At 48.0% G+C, this 12306-nt stretch overlaps 1 protein-coding gene across 9 annotated transcripts in view; it reads right to left on the bottom strand.

The window, feature by feature from the left end:
• Positions 1-12306, bottom strand: part of STIM1 (stromal interaction molecule 1) — a 112849-nt gene that overhangs the window by 27668 nt on the left and 72875 nt on the right. For all 9 annotated transcript variants that reach the window (XM_056327117.1, XM_056327116.1, XM_056327115.1 and 6 more), the window contains one exon: positions 2894-3071. In XM_056327117.1, the coding sequence (XP_056183092.1) occupies positions 2894-3071 (178 nt within the window). The remainder of the gene's footprint in view (positions 1-2893; positions 3072-12306) is intronic.

Genomic DNA, 12306 nt, shown 5'->3' with positions numbered 1-12306 from the left:
TAGATCTTCAATACAGACCTTCATATACTCTTCAATCATCAGTAGGGTGTGCTAAGACATGAACTTTTTTATCTCGATGGGTCATGTAATTGACTGGGAAGTGTCAATGTTGAGGGAAGATCTCAAAAGATACTTTGAAAATGAACAAAAAATGACTTTTTATATCAATCCTCCCTTCCCAGCTCTTCAAGAGTGTATTGTTCATCGAATAACAGCACTAGCAGTTGGCAGGCAACTAGAAAGGGATCACATGCCTTCTGGAGGTCTGTTCAGCACTGAGTTTCAATGAGCCAGGAAAGAAGGTTACTTCAAGCTCTAGAAAAGAAGTTTCTGAGCAGAACTTCAGAAGAAATCCTACACAAGTCCACGGGAACTGATGCTGTTGGTTGGTTTTGACATTTATACAGCAGATGAGGACCACAGCTGAACCTTGCTGGGCGCAAGGATGAAGAATTGAAAGCTTATTTCCCTCTTCAGAGAAGAATTACATCAGTCCTGTGCCAAGAGGTCCCACAAGGTCCAGGAATTCGCCTCCCGCTTCTTGAGCCCCAGCTCAGTGCCCTCTTTGGACGACAAGCCCTCCCAGCTGCACACCCTGCAGAAAAATCACAAGCTGCTATGGCTTAAGACTCAAGTTATGCTCAGTATATGTGGTTTTGCGTTTCTTCCTATCCGGCTTCAGAGCATTAGCTGAACTTCCCAGGCACATTACTTGTTTACGTGGCTCTATCCTCGGCAGCAGATCCCAAGGTCATTCCCCACACATCACATTCACAGCAGGTGTTGTCTGGACCTCTGGTGTGATGCCCTCTTCAGTGACACCCAGCAGAGACCCCCTGCCCTGGGCAGAGCTCTGCTGTGCCAGGAGATGGATATTGAGAAGGAATCCCCATGTCCTGGCCATAAAAAAATAAAACTTTTTCTCTGGGGTATTTCCAACCTGTAATGTAAATTTACCCAAAGCTCTGTGAGACCAGCTGCGGGATTAGAGCCAGCTCCGCAGTAGGCAGAGGGGAAATGCACTTTATTCTATCTCTATGCCAAAAAGCAAGCAGGTCATGTATCAGTGCTACTGCCAGAAATATGTGCCCAGTTTGGCACCATCACCTTGGTACTCTCTCAAGTGTTTGCTCCCCACATAGACACCAATGGATATGATCACGCTCGAAGATGAAAGCCTTTCAAGCAACATTAACATGCAGGAAAATTCCCTGAAGGCTGTCATGAGCATGTAGGTGAGAAATCAGGCTGAAGGCTTGTGGGTATGTTGTACGTTTCCGAAGACACGGTGTTTGCAAGTCTCCATGGCAGGCTGACATTGTTGAGATCCTGGATTTTGCACAGGCTGCTCATTACACCACCTGTGCGCAGCCAGCTTGTGTACCTGGGGCTGTGCTCCGCTTTCAGAGAAGCCACTGGGAAGGTAGCCATCATCTTATAAGGCAGCCAAATTAAGGTTTATCCTCCAAAATTACACTTAAAAGTAATGAAAATTAGTTACAGCCCAAGACTATCACACTATGTTATTTGCTAAATCTGCCCTTAAAAAATACCTTATTGCCAAAAAACCTCACTGGTTTGTAATCAACAGTTTTTAATGTTCTTTTCTTTCCTAGAAGGCTCCTGTGTTTACAGAGGGCCTCTTTCACAGCATGTCGTCCGAGAAGTAGTTTTACTGGAACCACTGCAATAACTTCTCTGAGTAGAGCTCACATTCCCAGGGCTACAGTATTTTGCCCAGGTTCCTAGAGTTTAGATAATCATATTTAATACTCCAAAATTATTTATTTTTTTCATTCTTTCCAGGCAACACTCCTGGATGCAGGTATCACAATGCAAGCAGGGAAGCACAGGCTTTTACATATAGCTCAAAGAATTCAAGAGGGGATGTGTAATTCCACTGATTGCTTCCACTGTTCCAGCATGCTTTTTCCCTGTCAAAAGCAAGGGTGTAACAACCTGATCAGCCTGGATGACACATTCTAAGTGAGCTGGATTACCTTACACTCCTGGAAGAGGCTCTTCTTCCCCTCTAGGTATGGATTTACTATAATTTTGACGGGTGGGGATCTGATATACTTTCGATATGAGTCAGACTGGGAGTAGCAACCACTGTACATTTCACTGCTCCTATATAATTAAATGTGGTAAAGAAATAGGAAGCACCTATCTAAAATAACAAAACACACTCCAAATGAAGCGGCCACTGTTGAGTGCAGAAGGAGCACTCCCATCCATTTTTCTCAGGTGGATGTTTCACTTCTTAAAGCAGCAAAGTTCTGAGCGCAGGGAGGAGACCACTCACACGCCAAAAGCAGCAAAGCTAAACAAAGTCTTCCCAGAAATTTGGGAACTACTTTTTTGAACCAGTAATGACCGTTAGAGCAGAACCGGAACTAAAGAGACAAAACACGACATAAAAACAGCATGGAAAGGAAACAAAACTCCACGGAAGCATGTCACTAGACCACATGTCAGCATGCACTGGAGCCCTTGGAGCTGGAGAAGCTGGTGATGGATGTTGTCACTTTGCTCAGGTGGCTTCATTGCCACGTTTCAGGATTGTAGTAACACGAGGGAGTTTTTACTGCCTAGGCCTTCACGTGGCAGACTGCAAGTACAAATAATTAGCATGTCACCACCAAAGAGCAGGTCAAGTGACCACGCACACATCATTATGTGTAGCCTGGTAACTGAACTCCTTGATGATCCAGGCACCCGCCTGAGCCATTAATTCTGGCTGGCAGGTCTGCTACGGTCGCTGGGGAAGGTGCTGACTGGTACAGCACGACAGCTAAAAAGAAAAATCTTTCCTGAAATCTATATTAATAACAAACTTGCAGGCAAGATCGACAGTTGGAACACTCCAACTGGATGGACACATAAAACCTACCTCTCCTGAAGGTCATGGAGAGACTGTTCAGCTCTGTGGAGTCCCTCCAGGTCTTTCATCATCTTCTTCATGTGCTCCTTTGAATAGCGATTCTGGATGTAGGCAAACCAGCAGCCACCCACTCCGATGACGATGGACACCACCAGCATGAAGTCCTTCAGGTGGTTGTGACGAGTTACTGGAAGAGACCAGAGATACCACTGAATTCAAAAGAACATGACAATTAACTCTGCAGTGCTTTGCCTGCACCAGAGCTGGACATGAAAACTTAAGACAGCATCAGGAGGAACTGCAGCAGGTTTCACAAAGGGGAAAAAGTGAGCTACATTGATATTTAAGGGGAAAAAAAGAAGCTTGACAACATTTATTCAATTTGAATGGGGAAGGAAAACAAAAAAAAAGATGAAATAGATACAATTTGTGTAGATACAATTTGCCTGGTAATACAGGAGAGCCTCCACATAGCAAGCCCCAGAACAGCTGTGCTCTTTTAGGACAATACAGGTAACATTGAACTACATAGAATATAATGAGCTAAAAAAAAATAACTTTGTTGCAAAAATTTAACTGTGATCATAGAGGTGGGGCACATCAAGTATAAAACTGTCAGGTTGCAAAACTTCCCATCAGAATTACAACTAAATGTGGAACCCCCCTTTTTAAACAGTTAGCAAAATGCAGTTCTTTAAAAAAAAAAAAAGTGTGGATGCATGGTTTAAGTGCTAAACAAAACCCAAACTGATGACTCAAGCAGAATTCTTTTTATTGTTTACTGTTTAGCAAATCATCAAAAAAGTATGTACTGAGAAAGCGAAAAATGAGAAAGGGAAGCTTAGTCAAGGTAGCTGTGACTAAACGTTCAGTAGCTACTTGTTTTAAACTAAAAGAAGGTAGATTTAGACCAGATACTTGGAAGAAATATTTCATGATGAGGGCGGCGAGGCGCTGGCCCAGGCTGCCCAGAGCAGCTGTGGGTGCCCCATCCCTGGCAGGGCTCAAGGCCAGGCTGGACGGGGCTGGGAGCAGCCTGGGCTGGGGGGAGGGGGCCCTGCCCGGGGCAGGGGGTGGGACTGGCTGGTCTTGAAGGTCCCTTCCAACCAGAGCGTTCTGTATGATTCTGCACACTGGAAACCCCCAAGCGCAACGTTCCACTTGCACGTCACACAGTGCCGATTTCTTCTTGCTAGCGGTACCACAGGTTTTATCCTAGGCATGCCGATCTCCATGGGGGGCTACAGGCATCAGAGGGATAACAGGCAGCTCCCAGCAGCACGGGGCGTATCAGCCGCTCCGTACAGCGCTGTACACGAACACACCAGTGACCCAACACCACTTTGCAACACAGGCTCCTCTAAAACACACTCAAGTCCCAGAGGCTTTTACATCAGGTTCTTGTAAATGTAGGAGTTCACAAGTGTTATGAGGAGCAGCTGGGGGTGTTTAGCCTGGAGAAGAGGAGGCTCGGGGGGACCTTGCTCTCTACAACTGCCTGAAATGAGACTGTAGGTAAGGGGGGGTCGGTCTCTTCTCCCAACAAGCGACAGGACGAGAGGAAATGACCTCAAGCTGTGCCGGGGAGGTTCAGACTGGGTATTAGTAAAAATGTCTTCACTGAAGGGGTGGTCAACCACTGGCACAGGCTGCCCAGGGAGGAGGTGGAATCACCATCCCTGGAGGTGTTTAAAAAACGCATAGATGCAGTGCTTAGGGACATGATTTAGTGGTGGGGCTGGCAGTGTTAATTAGCAGCTGGACCCGATGATCTTAAAAGGTCTTTTCCAACCTAAATCACTCTATATGATCCTGGGAGGGACATGATCACATGAAGAGGTGCTTATCTGAGAGCAAATGCCGTGCAGCTCCAGCAGCTCCCAGCCACCCCACTTGCCCAGCTCCGTGCAATGCATCCAAACAGACAAGACTGATGGGACAATTTAGCTTGGCAGCTACAAGGGAAGTGAAAGAGTCATTACAGGCACAACCAGAAAACATCTTTGCTTCCCTGAAGCAAGAGCAGAGTTTTTTTTAAACACAGACATGTACGTATGCAACCTGCCCTCTCCCCTTACTGCCCACCCTGAGAGCACAGAGCGGCAGCTGGGTCATCTCTGGATTCAGAGGCGAGAGCTGCCAGCAAGCTGCAGCCACCAAAGGGCTTTTTCTTAGAGGAACTGCAAACTATGTGCTGTAACGCAATCTCACAGTTAGTCTAAAAGGAGTCAGCAACACTATTTTCCCCAAATCGCAACACCCCTCCCTCTGCCCTGCACCTAGGCTGGAGGACACCCTCAACTCAGCATGCATGAGATGGACTGTGCCCAAAGCATCACCCACTTTCACAGGAAAAACACTATTTAGCGACATAAGCCCTTGCTGGTGGATCCCTGGGGCAATACTTGCCTGCCTGTGGGGCGAACAGCTCATGGCAGCCTGGCAAGCACAAGCAGGACTCCCCCAAAAGGAGCTTCTTGCATGTCAGGGTCACGACGAGCACAGCAGGGAGTAGGGCCTGGGCACTGGGAAGTCACAGCGGTGAGGAGAGATTAAAATGGGACAGGAATTGCACCTTGTTGTTTTCCAAAAGGAGTGGATGTGGGAAAGCCAAAGACCAGACATTTTACAGATGACAAAACAAGTTTACTGTGATTAGCCTTTTTTCAGATACAAATTTTTAAATATTTTTAAGACAAAGGTAATGCTATTGCCCACCACAGGCAGGAAAAAGTGCGGATGCATTTTGTAGGAGAGTGAACTGAAGCACAGAAGCAAGTGATGCTGCACAGGGTCAGCCTGCACAGGGACGGGATCTCTCCCACGCCATCCATGAGCACCTGGCAGCAGCTCTCCATCACAGAAACATTTAGGCTGGGAAAGACCTTTAAGAGCCCAACATGCAGGAGAAGCTACTGCCAAGCCTGGAGGCAGCAGCCAGCATGGCTGTGCCCCCTTTCCAGCTCTTTTGTGAGCACCTCGATTCATGGCATGTGTTTTGTGTTTGAAGGTGACAAGACAGAGCCCATGCTGGCTGGGCAGATGCCAGCTCCCACCGCCGAGATTGCAGGACAGAACCAGCCCTGGGTCACCTCATCAAGACCTACAAATATCTTAAGGGCAGGTGCCACGAGGAGGGGGCCAGGGCTCTTTTCAGCGGTGCCCAGCGACAGGACAAGGGGCAACGGGCATAAAGTGCAAGACGGGAACTTCCATTTGAATGTGAGGAAGAACATCGTTCCCCTGAAGGTGACGGGACACCGGGACAGGCTGCCCAGAGAGGCTGTGGGGTCTCCTGCTCTGGAGACATTCAAACCCGCCTGGACGCGGCTCTGTGCAACCTGCTCTGGGAGAGCTGCTTCAGCAGGGGGGTGGGCTGGGTGGGCTCCAGGGGTCCCTTCCCACCCCAGCCATGCTGTGACTGTCTGGAGGGGTCACTGCGCAGTCAAGTTTCCAGCTGGGAACAGATTGATTGCCATCTCTGCTTGGGCCCTGTCCTTCCCGTGCACGGCAGACGAGCTTACGTGAATGGATTAAGCATAAAATACCACCTGGGCTGCAAGTTTCCCAACACTTTCTGTTCAGGGGCTGTCAGGGGGCTTACAAACAGTTACGCAAGGCACTGCTATGCCACACTTGCTGGATGAGTTCTGTTGCATCCCTGAGAAAGTGGGTCCTTCATCTTACACAAAATCCTTCAGCAATTTGTCTCCAGTTACAACAATGCATCTACTGCTTTCTCATGAACTAAGAAGCAACAAGACAACCGCTGTTCTCCCACTGCAAGGAGTTTCTCCAAATGCCTTTCCATCTTATCTGAAGTTTTACAGACCTTAAAAATTTGTTGATTACACCAATCTCTACCAACAAAATTTTGACATAATGATCTTAATTTTAATAAGTACTGCCCTTCACAGCATTATAATGTAGACAAAAGAGTCCCGCAGGGCCTTAAATTCATCTTTGCTACCTTAAAATAGAATTAACAAACATGATTACCCCCCCAAAAAGGAATCCTTCCCTCAAAGTGACACACACATAGTAAATTTAGGGGTTTCACTTCCGTTCCTTTTAAATTTTGCAAGCGTTCAAAGGCTTTTCCAATATATTGTTCTTGTAAAGCTTATGAAAAAGGGAAGTATTACATGCTTTTTGTAATGCTGAGGTCTAAGCATCAGGTTTGCACAACTCAAGAGAGAACTGTTCAACTGGCCTTTTCAACTGGAAATTTGCATTTATCACATCACAGTGATGGTGAAGGCTCTGAACAACCACGTTTGAAGTCTCTGACTGAATTTACTGACCTATGGTAAAATCCCCAACAGGCGGTAAAGACAAAACGAACTTTACATATACCTTTATGCAGACACAGTGGTTCCTTCAAATGGAAAGAATTAAGATATGACAACTCTGTTCCCCAACAATACATTATTAGGTTCATTTCTAACTCGGATACACACCAGGCTCTACTCAGCGCTTGTGTTCTCTCAATTTTGTGAGAAATCCAAAGCTACAAAACATGAAGAGTGCACTGAACAGCATAAAAATCAGGTCTCTTTTCCCCAGGAAACTCAAGAACCAGGTAAATTTACCCAAGGAACAGAGACTTCACCTTCTAAGAGGAGGTGTGAAGACATTTTCAGGCTGTTGAGAAATTATTGGTGTCAGTTCTCTTGTCAAAACCTCTAATAAAAAGTAAAAAAAAATAAATCAATTAATTTACTTCCATCATTTGGAGGGACAAGGACTTTCCCAGCCAAGGCAGGAACATTTATTGTACCCCCAAATGTCCTGATGCCCTAGGGAAATCAAGTGCAGGGACACAAGACATTAGCTTTAACTCATCCCCAAAACACTCCTCATGAATCTCTATTTCAGTCAAGACCAAGATGCAGAAACTAGAGGTTATTGCTAGCATGTGAAATGTGATAAAGTGAAGATGAAAAAGTGGTAAAGGAGGATGCTGGTGCGTTTTAGTTAGGAGAAAACAATTCCCCTGGCTTTGATACAATTCAGTATTTGGGGGAAGGTGGGCTGGCAATATTTTTTTACATTTTCATGCACCTCCAATGAATTATGTACTTGGGATTTCCCAGCAAAGGGAGAACAATAGTGGTGACTGTAAGAATATCTCCATCAAGCACAGATGATAGCTTAGATAATTCTTTTTCACATACAGAAGCCGTCACCTAACTGATACAGTGAATCCTTAGCAGTTTGGATACAAGCCACAGACAGAATATTCTGGTACTATCAAGAAAAATACAAACACACACACATAAATATCAAAATTTGCCAAAATGAATGATCCCTAGTCAAAGGCTTTAGATGAAGCATCACGTGAAGGGACATACAGTCTCAGTCTAAGGAATATATTGCCTTATGCCACAGGGGCAGACATGAACTGGAGAAAACATCAGCCTGGAAAATGCAGCAGAGCAAAGCAGAAGATGTGCACTAAACTAGACTCGGAACATACAGACAGAAGAATAGATGTGTTACAGTGCTACGGGCATCAAACTAGGAAACAGCTTTGTATTGGATCTCAAGTTTTCTGATTTATTTACTGTTAAGCAAAGAACAGCCGACATGTGCCATAACTAGAAGATGAGGCTTTTAAAGGTCAGTTCCCCCCAGCAGCAGATGACGGATGCATATGCTCCCACTCCTCTGACTGCATCCTAAGGGATATATCACATGGAGCTCATTACCAGTGACACCCACCGCCTGCAGTGATCTTCCATCATGTCAAAACACGGGGGTCTGACCCTGGTTATGGCACCAGATTCCATCCCGTGACTCTTTCTGGTCACAACCCATCTTTGGTTTCTCTGCACCCCTCACTCTGCTGCAAGTGAAATCAGTCTGAAAGTGCATCAGTCTAATGGGGCCACTCTCACTAGCAGAAAAATGATTTCTGGAGTGACTCAAGTGGGCTGCTGCCGTCTGTGGCTGGTAGGAGGTTGACTGAGAGCCAGAAACAAGGAATACACATAAGCCAGCTCAAGAAACAGATGTAAAGCAGCTCAGTATCCCACTTGACAGAAATATACTGATGCAACATGATGGACGTTCTGCATATAGAAATCTGAGATCTTCTGGAGCAGACAGACTGCCCAAAACACAGGGAAAACCCACAAACATGACACACACAACTTCAGCGAGGCTGGCTTCTTTCTGTAGCTACATTTAGATGTAAGGCAAAAGGCCCAAGAAGTCAGTACGGCACCTGAGGTGGGGTCCCTGCAAAGCTCTCGAGGGGCCCAGGCAGGGACCAGAGCGTGTTCACCCCGAGAGCATCACAGCTGCTGTGTCAGGGTACAAACAGACTTCCCCCCCCTGCAGTGCTGCGTCCAGCTCGGGGGTCCTCAGCATCAGAAGGACACGGACCTGTTGGAGCGGGCCCGTCGGAGGCCACGGAGCTGGTCAGAGGGCTGGAGCCCCTCTGCTGTGGGGACAGGCTGGGAGAGCTGGGGCTGTGCAGCCTGGGGAGGAGAAGGCTGCGGGGAGACCTTAGAGCAGCTCCCAGTGCCTGGAGGGGCCGACAGGAAAGCTGGGGAGGGGCTTTGGGCAAGGGCAGGAAGTGGTGGGACAGGGGGGAATGGCTTGAAGCTGAGAGAGGGGAGATTTAGGTTGGACATGAGGAAGAAACCCTTCCCCGTGAGGGCGGCGAGGCGCTGGCCCAGGCTGCCCAGAGCAGCTGTGGGTGCCCCATCCCTGGCAGGGCTCAAGGCCAGGCTGGACGGGGCTGGGAGCAGCCTGGGCTGGGGGGAGGGGGCCCTGCCCGGGGCAGGGGGTGGGACTGGCTGGTCTTGAAGGTCCCTTCCAGCCCAAACCCTTCTGTGATTCTGTGATCACAGCTAAAATACGTGTTTCGCATCAGCAGAGCTGGGGCCAAGAGGAAAGGGTACCTGGGGGCAGGCTGCTTCGCTTGGGAGGTGGAAGCCTGAAGATGTGTACCATGGGATGGGGGTGGCACGCGGGGGCTGCCCAGAAGCCCTGCACTGGATCTGCATGGAGGAGGGACAGTGATGCTGTTCCCCTGATTGCAGTGGAGGGGCCTTCCCCCGTGGGAGGAAAGAGACGGGACCCATCTCCAAACATTCAGCAGACACCCAAGCACCATTTCCCCGTATCTTCACAAACATTGCCGTGAAATCCATCATCTAACCTGCCACAGAAGAGTTCAATCATTCTTTGAAAACGTTCCCTCGTAAATTCAACACTGAAGAAGTAAACAAGATTCCCTGTTTCCCATTCCAGATGGATTATCACAACATCCTCCTCCTCAGGAACAGATTCTGGCAAGTTGCTGCAGATACATAATTTTGAATCCCTTTTATTTCACCTTTTGAGAAGATTGCTAGGCTGACGTGTTCAGGTGGCTTGTTTTCTACCCACCCACAGCTATTAGAGCTTTTTTCTCCTTTACTGTTTCTTCCACCACTGCCATTCCCTACTTTGCCCAGCACGCTGCCAGCACAGCCACCTCCCCAGCCACACAGCCTAATGCCCTAAGCTAAGGCACATTTAGCTGTTGCACAAATACCTGCCAGCCCCACCTCGAGCTGATTCATCTCCTACTCCCGTTGCCAGAGCCAACCGTTCTCTGCTCCACCACACAAAGACTTGACAAACATCCTTCCTCTTCAGCAAACTTTCACTCAAAACAAGTGGATAACGAAACTCAGTGGAAAAGTCAGCTCAGATGTAAATGTAGCCTTTTTGTTTCCTAGAACTTTTCTTTGTAAGATATAGGTTGACCAGAAGAATTCAAGTCTTCTGCGGAGACCTTAGAGCAGCCTTTCAATATGTAAAGGGGGGTTTGTAAGAAAGACGGGGACAGGCTTTAGTAGGACCTGTAACAATAGGACAAGGGGTGATGGTTTTAAAGTAAAAGAGGAGAGATTTACATTAAATATGAGGAAGAAACCCTTCCCCGTGAGGGCGGCGAGGCGCTGGCCCAGGCTGCCCAGAGCAGCTGTGGGTGCCCCATCCCTGGCAGGGCTCAAGGCCAGGCTGGACGGGGCTGGGAGCAGCCTGGGCTGGGGGGAGGGGGCCCTGCCCCTGGTGGGGGGTGGGACTGGCTGGTCTTGAAGGTCCCTTCCAGCCCAAACAGTTCTGTGATACCTGGCTAGGAGCATGCAGGTGTGTGGGCCAGGCTCACATATGTCACTGTAGATGCATCACGGTGCTATGACCTCGTTTCTCAGCCTGCACACTAGAAGCACTTGGCCTTTTTGAACTTCATGAGTTTCAGACGGGGCAACCTCCCAAGCCTGTTAAGGTCCCTCTGGATGTCATCCCTTCTCTCCAGCATGTCACCTGCACCACTCAGCTTGGTGTCACTGGCAAATTTGCTGAGGATATCCAGTACTCTAAGACCCAATCTGTGCTCGCTGCGTACCGCTGGTACAGCTCCATCAAACACTTGGTGCAGGAGTCATGTTCAGTTTGATCTACGTGGTGGGCACCACTGCCACGCATGACCACGAATGTCATACAGGGACTACCAAGCTATCAATCTATCAAAGACATGGGAACTCTGTAAATCACTGTAAATCACTTAGGATTTGTCAGGAAGAAGAAGCAGACAGAACTATTGCTTCTGCATGCAGAAGCTGGTGAGAATAACTGTTGCAGGGCAAGTCACCCTCCTACAGGGTAATGAGTGCCTGTCCAAGGCAGAACACTGGGAAAGACCGCAAGCATTGACAGGAGAGGTGTTCTGGCATAAAATACCTTTCTCCAGAAAAGTTCTTGTTAAGCAAAGGCCACCCACAGAAAAGTGAATGAGGACTGCCCTGCAGCAATTACTCTCACCAGCCCTAGGCGCCCTGCACAGCATGGGTCAGAAGAACCAGAGGGCGTTCAGTGCTCTGACCTGCTGCTGTAATCTCTGTCCTAAGACCTACGTCAAGCAGAAAAAGACGGCATTTTCCACGTATAACATCTGCCCATTGCCACCGTTGCCTGCGCAAAGGATGGCATCAGTCTCTGCCATCGCGGCTGGCATCGGTTTCTCCCTCTGACCACCCGCCAAGGCTTGTGCTCCTACAGCATGTACCAGCTGCCGGTGGAGTGACCCGCTGGGATGTTGTATCACCAAGGCAACACAGTAAGATAATCTTTCTACTGTCAATTTATTTTCTTGCTGCTTTTTAACGTGTTGTACCAGAACTTTCTGCTATTTTAGCTATTTAGCCTCTGTACCTAACACTCTGTGACAGAGGCCAACTGTACAGAGAGCAGAGGTTTTATAGCCGAAGCTCAGATTGTTTGTGTCCAGTTTATTGCAACTTAAATCACACTGCATTTCTCCCTAGCCTGTAGACGGGCTGGCACAGCCTGTTCTCCCTGCTCACGTGTGGCCTCTTCTGCTCTGCTGCTCCTGCGCTGCTTCACCCCTTCGCTCCCGGCAC

Source organism: Falco biarmicus, chromosome 2 (assembly GCF_023638135.1).
Source record: "Falco biarmicus isolate bFalBia1 chromosome 2, bFalBia1.pri, whole genome shotgun sequence".
In the NCBI taxonomy this organism is placed as follows: Eukaryota; Metazoa; Chordata; class Aves; order Falconiformes; family Falconidae; genus Falco; species Falco biarmicus.
This window is presented reverse-complemented; position numbering and strand designations above follow the sequence as displayed.